This window comes from Ailuropoda melanoleuca, chromosome 13, assembly GCF_002007445.2.
Source record: "Ailuropoda melanoleuca isolate Jingjing chromosome 13, ASM200744v2, whole genome shotgun sequence".
Taxonomy (NCBI): Eukaryota; Metazoa; Chordata; class Mammalia; order Carnivora; family Ursidae; genus Ailuropoda; species Ailuropoda melanoleuca.
This window is the reverse complement of record NC_048230.1, coordinates 70,670,868-70,689,172: the sequence shown is the minus strand read 5'-3', so window position 1 is coordinate 70,689,172 and position 18,305 is coordinate 70,670,868. Positions and strand designations below refer to the sequence as shown.

Genomic DNA, 18,305 nt, shown 5'->3' with positions numbered 1-18,305 from the left:
TGATAAGTGGCTCCCATCAAGAGGATCCACTTGATAGGCAAGAGGTGAGGAGCCGGGGCCCGCGGGAGCTCTGTGGGGTCATGTGCTCACAGGTGAGACATGTGCCAGGATGCGCATAAGCTAAGGGGGACACATGAAGCGGTTAGCAGTGGCTCCCCTCACCACTGGTGAGGCAGGCGTTCACAAGGGTCACGGGGCCGCCATGATCCAGCAGGTTGCTGGTGAGAGAGGCAGAGGAACCTCTCAAAGAAATGTCTCAACACTCTTTGCCAAGGAAAACTGAAACCTGCCCAAGAGCTAGGCCTGGTTTGACGGGCGTTCAAAATAATCAATGAGGTAGAGTGACCCAGGCCAAGCCCGGTGCCGGCCTCCACAGCTGGGCTCTAATGGTGTGGTTCCTTCACGGCAAGTTTCGGAGAGAGTGGGCCTCGCTCCTCCAGGTGGAGCACGTGGGGGCAGCTCTCCTGAGCTTTCACCCACAGAATGGAGGAACTCAGTCCGAAGACACCCGTGGCTTCCAGTGCCAGGGGCCAGTCTCCCAGGCAGGGCTGGATGTTGAAGGACGTGTGCATCAGGAGGGCCCAGAGGAGCCACGAGACCAGCCAGCCTGCGGTGGTGTTCAGATGTGGAAATAGAGACCCGAGGCCTGGGGCTGGCTCAGAGGGTGATGGAAAACCTCTTTCCCAGGGACATGAATCAGCAGGCCAGCAAGTATTTAAGGGGTGCTGCTGTGTGTACATTCGGGGCGGGGAAGGTGGAGGACCCTGTAGGCACAAGCCCTGCACTCAGCAGGGTGGGACTGATGGCCAGTGCATTAGAGCTCGGGGGTGGAAGAGCTCGGAGGGCTCTGGAGTAGCTCAAGATGGCTTTGTGGAGAGAGGATCTGAACAGCATTCAATCACTTAGCTGACAGCTACTTAGCACTCCTTAGGAGTTCCACGCAGGCCCTCCTGCTCCAGGAGGTGGGTACCAGTGTTCGTACCCCCATTTTACAGATGAGGCACCCTCCCCGTGTCGCAGAGCAAGTGAGCACGAAAACTGGGCCAGGCCAGGCCAGCAACCAGGCCAGCGTACGAAAGACTGCAGGGGCAAAGGAACCAGCTGGAATGGGGTCACCTGGGGGCAGGACAGGAAAGCAGAATCTGGAGGGGCCAGGCACAGAGCGGGTTGGAACCAGACAGAGGAGTCTGGGCCTGGTTGCAAAGGAATCACCACCTGAGTGGACGATTCAGTCTCTGAGGAAGGGCCCCTGCAGTAGATAACGGGGTTGCCCACTGCTCACTCCTAGTTTGCGGCCATGCACATTATATTTTGTCACCTCAAAGGAAACCAGAGCGTGCCTGCAGAGGCCCCTTTCCCCAGAAGCTGGGGCTGGTCTGAGGGCACAGCCGGTTCTCACTCTCTGTCCCCTCTACGCCTGGACTCAGTCAGGGGTGGTGGAAAAGGAGCGTGGAGCCGGGAGGCCCTGGAATTTCCCATCCTTGGACTTCCTGATCTTGAGCAGCCTCCCTTGTTTGTGCTCCTGGCGCTGGGGGAGGGCACGGGACTGTCCAGGCCCCCGCGCTCCGCCCGGGACAGACTGCTAAGCAGGGAAGGCTGCTTTGCTTCCTTTCTTTCTTTTTAACACGAGGCCAGGAAGCCAGGCATTTTCCCAACAGCTCCTCGAGAAGTCTCCATCCTGTTCCCTGTCCCCCTCCTGCCCCACCTTCCTGGGACAGGAACACAGGCCCGAGTCTGGGGCCTGGGGCAGGAGAGGGAAGGGGGAGGGCTGGCATGGCAGGGAGGAGGAAAGAGCAAGCAGTATGGCCACATCCTGAGAGGCCAGCATGGCGGGAGGAGATCAGATCTGCAGGCTCTTAGCTGGGGTAGGGAAAGGGACACCCTGCCAGCTGGCGAGGGGAGTCCAGGCAGCTAATGCCTCTGGCCATTAAGCAGACAGGGGAGCCTTTTAGACTCCGAGGCTCTCCACTAGCAGCTTCCAGAAACCAAGCCCTTCCCTTTTGCCCAGCATCCAGGTTGTATACCCAGGGTGCTCACCTAGATGGGGTGACTGATCAGTGTCTCCCTGCGGAGCCAACTGAACACTGGCATTCTTGTGTCTGGACCCTGTGGCACAGCGACAGAGGGTAGGGGGCAACAGGCTGATGTTTCCCACGTGCCTGCCACACGGTGTGCCCTCCAGAATGGGCTCCTTTAATTCAACTCCAAGAGACAGGCATCCCTCCCATTTTGCTGACGATAAAATAAGTCCTCCTGCCTTCTGGTGGAGCTTGGACAACGAATTCACCATGACACTCGTCTGTGCTTCATTTCCTCAGCGGCAAGCTGGGACAGATCCCTCATAGGATCACAGATGCCATTATGAGCAGAGAGGTCCCCAGCCCGCCACGGGACACTCAGCAGCCACCAGGCACCACATCCAGGCCTGCTGGACCCCTGCCCGTACTTCGCCAGGGGGCCACACTGTCTCCTACTCCCTGCTATCCTGGGGACCAAGAAGTAGCACTCTGCCTGCCGACCAGCAAGGACGGGTCCCACACAGCTTTGCGCTGCCTGCGCTCTGTCCTGCCTGGAGCAAAGCCCTGGAAAGAGAGGCTCCAGCAGCAGAGCCCACAGAGCTGGTTGATATTCTAGGCGGCTCCCTCCTGGCGTGAGTGCTCGCATTCTCTCTCTCTCTCTCTCTCTCCCCCTCCCTCCCATCCTCCTCCTCCCTCCTCCTGCCTGGGGGTGGGGGCATGGTGGGGGCAGCCTGGAGAAGAAACAGGCTGCTGCTGTGCTCAGCATTGCCCGGCCACGCCAAAGCCCACGGATGACGAGGAGTGGAGCTGCAGCCCTGAGACCTCGCCGCCTTCACTGGGGAGTGGGGGAGGTGAGAAGCGGCGAGAGCACGGGAGCAGACTAGAGGGAGTCTGCAGACACCCCAGAGCGGCCCACAAACGTGCCCCCTCTGGGCCTGCCTCTCTTCCTCTAGGCTAGCACTTCGGTGTCTGACTCCGCCAGTTGCTATGGAAACGGTTAGGCCAGAACAGGAAGGGACAGGCAGCCACCAGCAGGGAACACACTCCTGGGACCCAGACCCTGACGGGGTGGGGGTACAGCAGGGAAAGCCCTCCTGGCCTCTTTGCAGGTGCCCAATACCGTCAGGGCCCAGGGCTGCAGCCGCTCACCCAGGGCCAGGCCAGGCCCAGGCCAGGCGGGGCAGCGGCCTCTGAGGGAACAGCCCCAGCTCGCTCCTCCTGCACGCTAGCCCGCTAGCCCCAGGGCCAGGGCCAGGGCCGGGATGAACTCTCCAACCTTGTCGGCCCCCTGAGATAGGTACCACTGAAGAACTCCACTCCATAGACGCGGGAAATGAGGCTCAGAGAGATGAAATCACTTGTTTAGGACACATAGCTGCCGAGGGGCAGAGCTGGGATTCAAACCCAGTCCGTATGGCCTTCGGGGCTCTGGTCTTAAACCAGGAACCCAGCACTTATGAGGTATGAGCCACACTTGTTCCTGTCCCACAGGCCTTAGAAGCCACCCAATGTACCCAACGAAGCAGCCGAGGCCTAATGACCCCATGGACAGGAAGACTTCTGGATTTGGCCAGTCAGCCAGTGTCAGAGTCCCTCACAGGCATCAGAGACCACCAAATGAGGAGGGGAAAAAAAACAAAACCAATTTGACACCGGGCTCCAATTTCTTTGTTGCCATCTACTTGAGCTTTGCTGTTGATTTTTCCTTCCCCAGAAACGGTGGATGCCACGGGCATACCACCTGAGTGCACGTCTTGCCCTCCATTCTCAGTCCGTTCCCATTCTCAGGCAAAACACCCAGACTTCAGCAACCTTCACAGGCCTGATGTCCAGGAGCAGACTAGAAGTCCTGACGAATTGCCCACCTGGGCACCATTTCTCACGGCACAGCTATAACCGTACCAGCCAAATGCACCGGCCCACCTTGCAGTGCCAAAGCTGCCCGCGGAGAGATGGGCCCCAGACTCACTGGAGGCCTCTGGGAACGTTCAGGCTGAGGTAGTGAGGGGTCTGAAGTGGGGGGTCCTTGCTGCATCTCAGTGGGCAGGGCAGAACTGGAGAGCATGGACGTCAGTCCAAGGGACCCACTTCAGCTGGTCACGAGGGCTCCGGGCATTTAAATTCTAAGTAATCCCCACAGATTTCCTGGATGTCTGCAGGGAGGGAACAAACCACTTAGGGAGGACCTACTGCTGGTAGGGGCTCTAGGATAAAAAGGTGAAGTGGCAAGAGGCATGCTCCTGTATCCAGAGAGCTCGCAGACAGGGCAGTGTGACCAGATCACGAGGACACTGCTCAGGGCGAGGCCTGGGTGGCAAGAATTAAGGAGCATAGGGAAGAGGGTGAGGTGATCGCCTCCATCAGGAACATGGGTGGGAGGAGAGAGTCTTGAAGGGCAGTAGGAATGTACCATTGGTTTTTCAATGAAACTTGACATTTTTTTTACAATTAAAAAAAAACAACAACAAAAATGAGGCTCTCTGGACAGGGACCCACACTGGCCTCTGGAAATGGTGACAACCGCTGGCCATGCACTTTTCCGTCTGTGCCAGCAAAGGGTAGGGCCTGTGGGAGGGCCTTTCCCTGCAGAGCCTCCCCCAAGCCACCAGCACACCCGCCTCCTCCCCTACCTTTGGGCTCCAGGCCATTGGAGTTAAAGTGCATCCTCTTCTGACACTCTGTGCAGCTCATCAGGAACCGGGTCACGGCCTCTCGCGGAAGGAAGGCATAAGTCTCCGCAATCTGGGGACAGAGGAGGTTTGCTCATTATATGGGTCTAGGGGGAGGCCGCCTGGTCACCAGGTCACCAAGGTCTGTGCTTTGGTGACAGGTGCTTGGCCCTTGCAGAAAGGCAAGGGATTGGAGGAGCAAGGGGCAGGTGTCCTCAATTCTTAGCCATGGAAACGAGGTAGTACTTTTATGGAAAACCATTTTTAAAAAAATTTTGAATAAATGAGTTAGAAATTGAGAAAGCAAAAACAATGAAACATTATCTAACCTACATTTTAATAAGCAATACTCCTCTCAGAGCATTTTATTGTTGCTCCTGAAAAATGAGTTTATAAACATTGCTATAGGGGAGGGTGAAACAATTTCCATTCTTAGAGATGGATAAACTGAGAGCCACTTATGAATCTACCAGCTCTGGGCCTATGAACAGAGCCCAAGGTTCTACAAGCTCTTCCTGCAATAACTCACAGATCAAGAACATTTGAGGGAGAGCCGTGAAAGTCTGATGACAAAGCATCAGATTTTTCAAACTGGACATGCTGTTAAGGACCGCCATGTTCCAGGTGAGGTCACAAGGCTCAGAGAGGTAGACCTACTTGCCTAAGGCCACACAGCTTGTTAGAAGCAGTGGCAGACTAAAGCCCATGCTCCAGGTCACACCACTCCATAACTGCCTCCAGGGGGCCTCTCCTAGCCAGGGAGGTGGCAAGGGAGGTGAAGTAGATGGGAGGGAATACAAGAAATAGGCTGGGCAGGGAAGTGGAGAAGGAGGGGGTGTGGGCCCAGAAGCCCAGTCGTCTCCTCTTGCTCTGGGTTTCAGGAAACGCACTGGCCCTGGTTTGGTGGCCTCTTAGGCCCAGGTTCCCTAGCTGAGGATAGCTGCCCAGTGGCTGGTTTTTGCACATTTCCCAGAGCCCGGGCCCTCCCGCTCCTCTCCACTAAGGGGCAGCATCACCCCAGCATTCCACCATCCTCACTGCAGCCCAGCCGGGAAAGTTAGCCCAGGGCTCTGGTCAGCCCACAGAGGGAGGGGACTGCTCTCCAGGACAGCACCAGGTCTACTCCGTTGGGATGCACGAGTGCCCCATGCCATCTCTGTGGTGGTCAGGAGGTGAAGTAGGGTAGGGCGGAGTGGATGGGGGGTGGGGGTGGGGAGCAGGGTCCCAGGGCTGCGGCCAGGCCCTCAGAGGACCAGCTCAGGCTGTGCCCTCAGCTCAGCTGGTCTGTGGAACTTGGGGTCCACCCCTGCTTGGTGGCCGGCTGCAAAAGCAGAGTTAATTTTGGTGACACAATTGTTATTTCTCAGCTGATTTGATGCTCTGCGGAGCAGGCAGGCTCCTTGATGAGTTATCTCCCTTCCAAATTCCCTGTCTGATTGCCTTCCTCTGGAGGTCAGGGACAAGGGCAAAGCCCTGCTCTCTGATTGGAGCCAGTGGATGGGAGGGCATGCGGCCCATCCTCCTCGGGTCTCAGGGTTCTGGGATGGGGGCTTTCCTGCCACCCGCAGAGACATCTTCATTCCCAGTGCAACCTGCCTGGGAGTCTTAGGGATGGCATGTCCCTCTCAGGCTTTTGGGGTTGGGAGGGCTGGGCCCTGCTGAAGGGCTGTTGGCGGCAGGAGTAAAGGAGTAAGAGGGCAGGGTGCCCGCCGGGCAAAGAGTGGGGCTGTGGCTGAGCTGGACAAACAGATGAGCTCTGCGGAGGAGCCGCGAGGTGTGGCATCCCAGGTCAGACCTCGAAGAGATGAGGTGAGGACCGGGGGGAGGAGTGTCACAGTCTGCTGGGAAAGGAGGAAAGTTGATACCATAGGAACAGCCTACTTCACTCTATGGAGCTCACCTGCTGTTGGGCAGAGAAAGCATTTCTCCAGTGCTCGAGGAGAGCCTCCCTGGCCTGGCTGCTCTGGTGAGGGCGGCCTGCAGTATAGGAAGAAGCCCTACGTGCCACCTGACCCACTGAGGGTACCGGTGCAATTCCCAGAGAGGGCCCAGCCCAGGGGCCAGAGTGGAGGCCCGGCTCTCCTGGCCCCAGCAGGGATCCAGCAGTAAGCAAAGCTGGCTAGCAGGCCGTGGGGCAGGGAGCACCTTCTGGCCCTGGGTCCCACACAAGGGGAGGTGGGGTGGACTCAAGAAGGCTAGGTGAGAAGTCCTTGCAAGCCCTGCCCTGGGTGGCTGGAATGTCCGGAGCCTCACGAAGAGCTCCATGGGGAGTTAGGGAAGTGCAAAGTCCAGCCCAGCTCCATGCCGCTGTAGAGGCCCGCACGGAGGAAGGGCACCGTGTGGCCTTCGGCCTCCGTTGGGCATCGTTTGGTTCACTCTCCTGCCTTGTCCACACGAGAAATGGGGCTTCCATTTCTGTTCCACTATGCAGATGCCCATGGCCACGGGACCCCAGAATGAGCCGAAAGGAGGAGGACAATCCTTGCTTATGCTCTAGTCAATAGAATGGTGGTTTTCAGAGAGCTTTGGAGCTCCAGACACAGTTCTGGAAATAGTCTCTCATGCTGAAGCCCAAAATGTGAAACAGATAAAGATAGCGCTGCTGTGTTTAAGGAAGGGAAGCCCCAGGACCCCTGCCCCCACCCAGCTTCCCTCGGGGGCCTGCTGCCTTGCACCTGGGGCCTCCTGCCTGGACACTGAGACCTTTCACATTTTTCCCAGTGGTAAAAGGGAGGGAGATTTCATGGGGAAGGAGAGCAGAAGCTATTTGCAGAGTCGTTGACTTGTAAGGCCCCATTTTCGCTCCCCAGCTCGGGGGCCGACAAGGACAGATGAGGCCAATTGGGGGGATTTGCACCACTTTACAAGAGCCTCCTGCTGCCCTGCGGTGGATTAGCACGTGGTGGGCCTGGAGCAGCTGCTGACCACATCTGGCCCCAACTCCAAAGTGGTCTGGGCAGCCAGATCCAGACTCTAGCTCGGTCTAGCCTACCAGCACCCTGGGAGAGAAGAAGGAAGCAAAGAGCTTGCTCCAACCCAGATGCCAGAAAAGCCCCTTAAAAATGGACCTGTCCTCTGTGTGGAATCAGGGAACTTTGTAGAGCCAGACCCTGGGCCATGGGCAAGCCCCCTGTGGATCTTCTGGATCCTCTGGTCACACTGCATCAGAGGCAACGTAAGGCAGGGACTTCCTGCCCCAAACGGGAATCCCCTGCATTATCCATTGTAAATGGCCATCTATTCCTGGCTCATATACCTTCAGTTTCAGAAAGCTCATTACCTGATCCCTCTGATCTATTGCTGGATAGTGGTGGGTGCTAGAAGCTGCTTTTTCCCACAGAAGAATGTGCCTCCTTTAATGCCCTTGAACAAGTCTGCTCATCTCCCTTCCAGCCCCCTGCTTCCTGCAGGCACACCAGGCCTGTAAGAATCTGGAAGGTCCCAGGTGCCCTAGAGATGGCAAGGCAGTCCCAGGATTCAGGTCTGGCAAAACACACAGAGACAGGTCCAAAAACCCTCAGCCAGGGGCCTGATGCAAACCCCGTGGTGTGGGCTGTGCCTCTCTGCAGCCGTCTGCACAGATTCTTTGGGGGCTCTTCCCCAGGCATGGATGGGACTGAAGAGCTAGGCTTGGGTCGAGGAAAATGGGAGCGGATGAAAAGAAGGGGGACAAAAGCATCCAGGCACCACCCCCACCCCAAAAAAGGAAAAGGGTGGCAAGAGAAGGGTGACAGATGGGGAAGAGGAGGGGGAAGGGAGAGGAGGCACACCCGGGAGGAGGGAGGTGCAGCAGCCCCTTGGCCTTCACACCCACTGCAGGAGGGCCCTGGCCTGCTCCACTCAGCCTTGGCCCTGCTGCTGAAATTCCAGCTCTGTGCACAGCCCAGCTGGCCCACTGCCAGTCATGTGCCAGCTCCAGGCTGGGCAGCGGGAAGTGGGGCACGCGGCGGGCATATGGACGAGAAGCCAGGAAGTGCAGAGCAAAAGGCTGGACGTCCGCTTGGCCCAGGGACACAGAGGCTGGAGGGACCAGCCCAGCCCTGCCTTCTCTACAGCATGGAGGCTGCAGACCTGGCCTTCCTTAATACCCAGGGAGGGGCGCCAGGGTGGCTCAGTAGGTTAAGCCTCTGACTCTTGGCTCAGGTCATGATCTGGGGGTTGTGATATTGAACCCTGTATCAGGGCTCAGGCTCAGGGCTCCTCACTCAGCGGGGAGTCACTTGAGATCCTCTCCCTCTGCCCCCTCCCCTTGTTCTCTCTCTCTCAAATAAATAAATTTTAAAATAAATAAATAAATAAATAAATACCCCAGGAGTGCCTATGGTGCGAGATTTGGTGCTGGACATCAAGGGGACCAGGGAAGTCATGTGGTCTGGCTGGCCCAAGCCCTTTTACCTTGACCATGGGAAGTCATCGGGCTTACTAGCTGACCACAGAGGGGTTTATAGAGAGGCAGGATAGGTGGTGGTCAGGGCATGGGCTCTAGGGCCAGCGGCCTGGCTCTGAAAACCAGCAGAGTGACCTCAAGGTAGGTTATGTGTCCCTCTGAGCCTCAGTCTCCTCATCTGTAAAATGGAGAACACAGGAGCCCCTGCTTCATATATACCCTTTGGCCACGTGAAGGCTCAGAGAGCTGGTGCCCAGGAGGGCACAGAGCCCGGCATGTGCAAGCTGCCCAGCTCCGGCAAACTGAACACTGAGAAAACGTGCTGGGTCTCATGAATACCAAGGGGCCACAGAGGGCTCTGGCCTGGGTGTCTCTCCCTTCATCTATGACCCTCTGGTGGGAACACCCTCAGAACTCCCTTTCCCAGCACACATGCACTGAGAAGCAGGAGGGGTGGGGCAGGTGATATAATCATCTCCTGCCTCCCTCAGCCCAACCCCCTCATGTCCTTTTTTTTTTTTTTTTAAGATTTTATTTATTTATTTGACAGAGTGCGAAAGAGAGAGAGAACTCACACAAGCAGGGGGAGCAGCAGGGAGAGAGAGAGGGAGAAGCAGACTCCCCACTGAGCAAGGAGCCCGATGCGGGGCTCAACCCCATCCCTGGGATCGTGACCTGAGCTGAAGGCAGATGCTCAACTGACTGAGCCACCAAGGCGCCCCCCAACCCCTCATCTTCTGAGGTCCTTGGGCACATGGGTCCATCCGTAAGACTCATTTAGGGCAAAGGCCATCTTCTAGGGACAAGGACAAACCAGATGGTTGGAATTTTAAAAAATCAGGCCATATGGGAAAATCATAGACTTATACAGGCCCCCTCCACAGCAGTCCAAGGCTATTTATGGGAAGAATGTGGGAGTGGGGGTGGGGGAGGAGTTCACAGCTGCCTTGGGTGGGGAAGCCCGGTCAGAGGGGCAGCTCTCTAAGAAGCCACAGGCCGAACCAACACAGAGGGGGCATGAGGACATAAGCTGACTACCAGTTAAGTGCTATGTGACCTTAGACAGGTAGATCACCTCGCTGGGTCTCATCCCTCATCCCTCTCCTTAACTGCAAAATGGGACCATAGTGCCTCCATCACAAGACTGCTTGGAGACTCAAATGAACGTAGAGTGCTTGGCTTTACTGGTTTAGTGGTGGGTCCTGGGTTCAGAGCTGTGCCTGAACCATGGCAATGGCAGTCAACAGGGGGATGGGACCAGAACACAAGCAGGCCCCTCCTGCTCTGGCCACCATCTCCTCTACCTCCCCATGTGTGATGTTTCCCACCCCTAGATTGTCGTCTCTGCTCCCTTTTGCCTACCCAAGCTTGGAATGCCAGCCTATATGCCACCTTCTCCATGAAGCCCCCCTGGCTTAGCACCGCACGTCAGTGTCTGGAGGTGCGTTTGTGGAATGCTCTGGGGGTTCTTGTTCCCTCAAAGCTAGTCTTGGAGACATTTTTGGCTCTTGTGTCTTGGTTTTGCTCTCAGCCTCCCCACCCCAAGTCTAATTGTGATCTCCCTGAAGGTAGGGCCCATGTCCTCAGACTTCCCCTGGGGGACTTCCAGTACTTACTTCACAGGGGGTTAGAGGATCGAAGGAACTCACACACAGGAAGCATGTAGGGCAGGCCTGGCACACAGTAAATGCCATGGAGGCATTCGCTCTTTCAGTCATTATTATCCAGCCACCCCCACCCCCACAGTCCCAGAGCAGGCTGCAAGGGGCTGGGACAGGGAGCAAGTGAAGCAGAAACTGGGAAGAGGAGGGCTTTGCTCCTGCCCTCATCCCTCTCCTTCCCTCCCTCACTTGCTTCAACCTGCTTCTCCTTTGTGCTCAGACCACAGAACCCGCCCCCTCGCCCCCCTTGAGCCATCTCTGGCTGCCATGCCCTTGCCCTGTGCCCCCCTGGGTCCCCAAAGGCCGTTTTATCACGCCTCAGCTCCCTGCCCTGCCCCCGCCCAACATGTGCGGAGCCCGTGGCCTCCTGCCAAGGCCCGGGGCTGCCCACAGAGGCCCAGAGACAGACATCTCACCGCTCGGTAGGTTTTCTTCTGCCCAGCGTGCTTGGGGGCTTTGCCTGGCTCCGCCGAGCTCTCCACGTGCATCGAGTAGATGATGTCAAAGAAATCTTCCACCACAGCGACCCGCTTCAGAGAGATGCCCTCCGGCTCCGACAGGCCATCTGCCCCCTGCGACAGGGCGAACAAGCTGTGTCAGTGGCGGGGATGACAGCGGGGCGAGAGCTGGGCCCCGAGGCCTGGCAAAGGGTCGGGGTGGGGGAGGCAGGGTCGGCGCTGCTCCCTGACCCGCAAGGCCTCCAGTGGTAGGTCTGGAGGGCCAGGGGTGGAAGGAGCCTGCTGAGAGGGCCCCAGGGATGGGGGCACCGGAGTCAGGGTAGCTGCTGCTACTGAATCTACCAGAAACAATGGGCAGAGAACGACAACAATGAAAATACAAATTAAAAAACCAAGAGGCTCCATGTTCACAATTTCAGACAGATTGTGCCAGACTCGGGCGGGGAGCTCTCGCATCACATGCTGTGCCAAGACCATCCTGGAAGTCTCTGGGGAGGGGGGGGTGCTAAATAGATGCAGCCCCATCAGGAGCTCGCCAATTAGCAGTAACCTTTCACTGTGGTCCTGGGCTGGGGTCCCAGGGGAAGGGCTCGGATCACCTGGGTGACTCCTGCCTCTACCCTGGCCTTTCTGAAAAGCTTGTCACCACTGCCCGCCCTTCCCACTCCGGCAGCTGAGCGCCAGCAACAGACCCGGGCTCTTTGTGTCTGGAGATACAGAGAATAACAGACATAAGGCCACGTGGAGGTGTCAAGGCCTCGTGAGCAAGGTGGCCGTGGACCCCCGAGCTTCTTATCAGGCTGGCACAAGTGCTGTCTGCTGGTCCTGAAAAGGTGCGCCAGGATGGAGATGGGGTCCTGCTGCTGGGCAGACCCCTGTCCGACTCCCACTAGCAGGGCTGGGAGGGAGCAGGGAAACTGTGGGGCATGAGGCTGGGGGATGTGGCTAGGGCCACTCAGGGAGCAGACTTCTTGGTGAGGTCTTTATTCATAGGGCACAGGAGACACACAGACTCAGGGACACCCGGCTCTCAGCCGTCATCTCCCTAAGGGGAGACTTGGAGAACTCTGGGGGGCTTCAACGATGAAGAGCAAGCAGGTGTAGGGGTGTGTGTGTGTGCATAGGGGGAAGACTGGGGGGAAAGGAGGTGGGCTTTTCTCTAAAAGTGTCCGAAACACGAATCTCCCAGAGAATTCTTTCCTAGAGGATCTTGCTCATGGCTCAAGAAGGTCAGCTCTAGGAGGCTGCGGGCTTCGTCTGTTGGCTCAAGGCTGCCTCCCTAGCACCTAGAGCAATGCCTGATACTTAAGTGGCTCAAGAAATAACTACCAAATGACTGACCGCTTACAAGTGGCAGTCAGGCAGAGTGGTTTAGACGTACTCTTCCTCGGGCTGAATGGGGCCCATCATTGAAGTGGCTGTGTGGCTCTGAGCAGTTATTTTGGTTCTCTAATCCTCAGGTCCTTTACCTGGAAAATGGGGTTAACAGCAGCACCTTTCCTATATGAGCTACAGAGAGGAATAAAGGAGATATCCATGCAGCACTTAGCAGCAAGCCCAGCCCATAGGAAATGCTGGATAAGTATTATAATTACGAACTGCTTTGTCGTTTGCCAAGTTTCCCCCAGCTATGATAGCGCTGAACATTGCAACAAGCCTGGGAGGTTGTTAGGGTCAGGACCTGCCTGTGGTATAGTGGCTGGTAAGTGGCAGAGCTGGTCTAGGACCTCAGTCTTTGTAGTCCAAGGAAAAGAGAGGTGGTGCTAAATGGGACACCTGCTCACAGAACATTCTGGCCGTAGACGGGGTTTGGTTTCATCCAGCAACTTTCCCAACATGCCATGATGGGTGAACAGGGCTGTCTTTTTGCCAGTGCACTGGAGAGCAGATGGGCATCTGGAGTGGAGGGGGCCAAATCCTAGAGCTGGTGGGCAGCATCCATCGGTGATGACCTCACTGGCCCTGTACAGACCCTCCTGCCAATGGCTTCTTTCCTAGTCAGGATCCATTTCGATGGGGACTTCTCAGCTAGCATGCGTCTGGGTGTGTGTGTGTGTGTGTGTGTGTAGGAGGAGCTGCCTGCTGGTCCTGCTTCCTTGCTGTGAGATTGTGGGCAAACTCTTCAGCCTCCCTGAGCTTCACTTATGAGATGAGCTGAAAAATTCCATGACTCTTCTGTTCTTAAACTCTCTCAGGAGTTACCACTACCTCCTTCCTGGGGGTATCTGAAGTCCCCTCTGAAGTCCTGGGCCATCGATAAAGAGGGCTCATTAGTGACAAACTGGTTCAGTAGCTGACTTGTAACTACCCAGCATTTTAGGGGAATCTTCCCATACTGCTGTGACAGAGTTGGATGGGACAAATATTGTGACAGCCCAGTTAGAAGATACTTCTAACCAGAGGTTCACGTTGGCAAAAACTAACAAAAGGATCGTAAGAATAAAAATATAACTGGGTTTCTATTTCTTGATCTGGGTGGTGGTTTTACAGGTGTGTTCAGTTTATAAAAAGTCATTAATCTGAACACTTTACAATCTGTGTACAATCTGTATGTCTGTTAAGCTTTAATTAAAAAAAGTATATGAGGGGCGCCTGGGTGGCTCAGCCAGTTGAGCATCCGACTCTTGATTTCGGTTTAGGTCATGGTCCCTGGGTCCTGGGGTTGAGACCTGCATCGGGGTCTGTGCTTGATATGGAGTCTGCTTGTCCCTCTCCGTCCCCCTCCACCCCCTGCTTACATGCATGCTCTCCCTCTCTCTCTCAAATAAATAAATAAATAAAATCTTTTTTAAAAACATACTTTAAAAAAGTATAATGGGGTGGGTAGTTCCACAACATTTTGATAATCTGAATCTAGAGGCACAATAATGGGTCTAACTGCTTAAAAGTGAATAGACCTCTCTGCTCATAAAACCGTTTCAAGTCAGAACACAGATACTTCTGGAAAAGGGAGATAAAAATTGGTGGGAGGGAAGAGAGAACGAAAATAATCTGATGAAAGACAATATTTTAGGTAGGTGAAATGGGAAGTGTCCCCTAACCAGCTTGGTAACCTTGGGCAGGTCACTTCTTGACCTTTTTTTTTTTTTTAAGTAATCTCTACACCCAACGTGGGGCTCGAACTTACGACCCTGAGATCAAGAGTGGCACGCTCCACCAAATGAGCCAGCCAGGTGCCCCACTTCTTGACCTCTCGAAACTCAGTTCCCTCACCTGTAAAATGGGCCTAAAAAATCCTCATTGGCTGTTTCAAGGTTTAGGTTAAGAGTGTATGTCAGGCATCTGGTTTATAAACATTCATCTCTTCCCTTTGGACCCTGAATTTGGACATTCTGTGTTTAGGAATCTGCTCTTAGCTCCTGTCCTTCTGATCCATTCAGGTCACAGCACGGGTCCCCCAAGCTAATACCCACCATCAGAGGAGATGCTTAATTCCTAAGTAACACACTAAGGCTGTCACACAAACTTAACATAAATTTTCCTAAAGTCAAGGTGTAACCAACCAACCCAGATTAAACAGCAAAATGTACTGCCCAGTGTTGGGCCTCTGTCCCAGCCTCCCATCTCCATTCTAAGGTAGACACGGGTACCCACAGGCTTTGCACCTGGTCCAATGTGACTATAAAATTATCCCAGAGAAACTCTTCGGGGATCATTTTTAGTAGCCCCCTCTTTAAAAATCTACTGTGATCTCCCCTGATGTTCAAACCTGGGCACTATAATTGGTCTACCTCAGCTGCAGAGATGTACACAGGAAAGGAACGGGCTTGTAGCAACCCCAATTCAAACCACACAAGGTCTGCAGAGCCACACCTTGAACTGTCCTCTGGTGAGCTGTGGCCACCTGGACACCATGTGTGCTACACCCTAAGGGAAGAACACCAGGATATCTGTCTGTCCTTCAAGGAGAACCCTGGGAAGAGAACAAAGGGATCCCACGGCAGTCACGTGCGACAGACATCGGTGCCATGCCCTGCATCCATAGAGGTAATAACCTTCATGCTAAGTGCTGCAGGAGAAGCATGCCTTCCTTAGCTGAGAATCCAGACACAGTGCTACAAGGCAAGAGCTCCTAATTAAAGGAGCAGAAAGCACCTTCCCCACAGCCTTGGGATGCCCCTGCCAACCACTTCTGCTTTGTACCCAAATTAGCTTAATCTGATCCATGGCCCTAAGCAAGCTGGGCACTGGTCTGACAAAGAAAGCTCACTTCACTTATAGGCTGAATGAAGAGGGGGCCTAGAGCCTCCTGACTACCCCCAGCTTCCCGGGAACGCCAACCAGGAGTGATGGAACGGAACCCTGAAGCACCCCAAGGGAAAAGCCATGAGAAATACACGGTCAGTTGCGCAGGACCAACCTCTGGGGCCTTCCTGCTTGGGGAAGAATATTGCCATGGCAACACACTACATCCTTTCGAACCAGCCAACTCCAAAACAGCCAGCCAGACCCAGGCCAACAAAACCAGACATGGCAAGAGTTTTAAAATTTTCATGGAGTTCTAAAAATTTCATACTACCTTTCTTGGACATCACCATCTTCCTTCAAAACAGCCTGTCGGGATTCTAAACTAAAGGCCAGGTTGCAAGTTATTGAGGAAATCACCAAATGTCTATTTATATACTGCTCATATTTCACAATATTTAGAATGGTGTTCCCAAAGTGTGGCCTCTAGACCATTAGAGTCGGCATCACCTGGGAACTAGATAGAAATGCAAATTCTCAGGCCCCACCTCAGACACACCAAATCTCACTCTCTCAGGGCTTGACCAGGGCCCCTCAGATGATTCGGACACACCACAGATTCTGAGAACTGCTGATTAGAATGTCTCCATGATTCAGATAGGGAGGTAACTAGTAAGGAAACTGGCATTGGCTCATTAAATATATGCTTGCTCTGTACTTCTAGGCCTCATATATTAATATTTTCTTCTCCTTCAGTGAAGGCCAATTTTCCTAATGGTGGGAACAAAAGAACCTTATTGGGCAACATTAGTCTAAATTCAAAACACCTGCCCAGTGACTTAATGCGGATTATGGATAGAAAGGGCAGGAGTGCTCAGCAAACTGACATCAGATTTTTAAGTCCTCCCTGGCAAAGTTAATTAATACTTAAGCAGGTCATCTCTTGACAGGTCTTCTCTGGCTTCCTCAGTTTCCTCACATGATCTGAGTGCTCAGCACAAGGAGGACTGTGACACCCAGGGCTACAGACCTAGACGAGGGAGATGAGCCCATCTGGCCAGGCCATTAGACAGGCCCCTGCCAGGGTGGCCTCCCTCAGGTGAGCTACTGAATCTGACTGAACCTTGCCTGTCTTCCCCCCTAAGCCAATTAAACAGACCCCCGTCCAACTGCTAATGGATCTTAGTTCTGTTATTTCCATCGGAACTTCGAAGTCACTTGCTGGTAATAAGTTACACACTTATCAAGGTGGGCTCACCGTTCCAAGCTACCAGGGTGCCGGTTAGCGCCCCACCACCACAATATTAGCAGCATATGCCTTCCAGCAACGATGAGGCCATGACTGAGAGGATGTGGCTAAATAGCAGGGACCTTTCTCCACTGGGTTCCTATAGCGGAGGAAGAAACCACACAGAAAGTCCTTAGGATGCGCCCTTTTGGTACATCTCAGATCCAGCTCTTGATAAGGCATAAAAATCAACAAGACTGCCATCAGAGGAGAAAGTCAGTCAGCAGAGCCCACCCCTGGGGAGACATACCTTTGGCTACCACTTATGTGGGAGCCCGGGACTTCAGGGGGTTGATTGCACAGGCAAATGTGAGGATGCCGCTCCATCCTATCTGGGCCAGCCGGCTAAATGGCTGCCATTACAGGCAAAAGTTACTGCAAGTAGCTGCACACTACTTCCAGCTTCTGGAACTGTGGCTGTTCCTCCTGTCCCCCAAACCACACTTTCATGAATTCAGGCAGGACTGAGGTTTTGCAAGTGGGGGTAGCGGTTTTTGGGGGGTTCTTACAAAGTCTCCTTCCAGCTGCTGGCAGGGCTGGAAGAAGACCCGAGAAGAGGAGTCAGCCTCCTGCAAAGGGTTCTCAGAGGGAAAGGAGAGAGGTGGAGAGAAAATTCATAAGCCACACTAAACTGAGAGACCAAAAAGAAGAAAACCAGAATGAAGGCCCGCACCCAAATATCCAGCAATTTCCTCCTCAGAATCCCCAAGACAAGCCGGTCATCGTTTGTAAAGCCAGGCAATCAGGTGACTGAGGTGAGGGCATTGCCTAAATAGAACAAGGACAGTATTTGAATATCTCTGTTATAAATACTACCTACTGTGCACTGGAAACCAAAACCAAAACCAACCAAACAAAAAAACAACCCTCCAAAACAGAACTGCACCAGAATTTTAGGACCCATAGCTGCCATGAGCTCTGGAGGCCGGGATGGGCAAGGGAGCAGACCACACCCCCGATAAATAAATAAATACATGAACAAGGCGCTGAGGACTCAGTGCAGCACCTGCCTCTTCTCCACCCCTGTGCACAATCTCCAACTGCTAGTGCAGAGCCGCCACCGCCGCGCACCTGCCATCTGGAACAGGCCTCACATATTCCAAGACCTCCTTTCTGCTTCGCTGAACCTCCATCTTCTTTCAAATCACGCTGGGGACCGAAATGCACACCCCAGGCCACAGAAAGGTGCCTGGGATCAGCCCCCGAACAACAGNGCCCAAGTGTCCCCCTTCTGGCAAGGGGGGGGCAATGACCCCAGTTTAAGGGATGGAGGGAGGGAGGGAGGGAGCAGCCAAGGGCACTGTCAGGCAGGATTGGGTCAGGGGGCCTGGCTGGGGGTTGTGGCCTGGGGGCGTCCACGAGTTGCAAGTGCCCTAGGGGTGAAGTCACGGGCCTGAAGACAATCCAGCCCTGACCCTGGCCAAAGGGAGACTGAGCCTCAGTCTCCTCCTGTGTTGAGGTGACACAATGTGCCAGGACGGCTGTGGGAACCCAAATGGTGCACAAATAGCGCCCACCCTGGGAGAGACACCCATAAACGACCCCTGTCGCTACTACTCTGAAGGGGCGCGCTCCAGGACTCTGGGGACCCACCTCCCTCGGGAGCCCTGGCCAAGGACAGGGAATGGGGTGGCTGGGG

General features: G+C 54.7%; 1 protein-coding gene across 4 annotated transcripts in view; it reads right to left on the bottom strand.

Annotated features, from left to right (window-relative positions):
• Nucleotides 1-18,305, bottom strand: part of NOL4L (nucleolar protein 4 like) — an 86,179-nt gene that overhangs the window by 66,492 nt on the left and 1,382 nt on the right. For 3 of the 4 annotated variants that reach the window (XR_004619855.1, XR_004619854.1, XM_034641411.1), the window contains exons 1-3: nucleotides 15,007-16,559; nucleotides 11,152-11,307; nucleotides 4,649-4,760 (exon numbers count right to left, since the gene is read on the bottom strand). Coding sequence is in view for 2 of the 4 variants with exons in the window: in XM_034641411.1 (XP_034497302.1) it covers nucleotides 4,649-4,760; nucleotides 11,152-11,307; nucleotides 15,007-15,048 (310 nt within the window). In the remaining 2 variants the exon portion in view is untranslated. Of the gene's footprint in view, nucleotides 1-4,648; nucleotides 4,761-11,151; nucleotides 11,308-15,006; nucleotides 16,560-18,305 lie in introns of those variants that run through there. The other variant, XM_034641412.1, reaches the window with a different exon arrangement.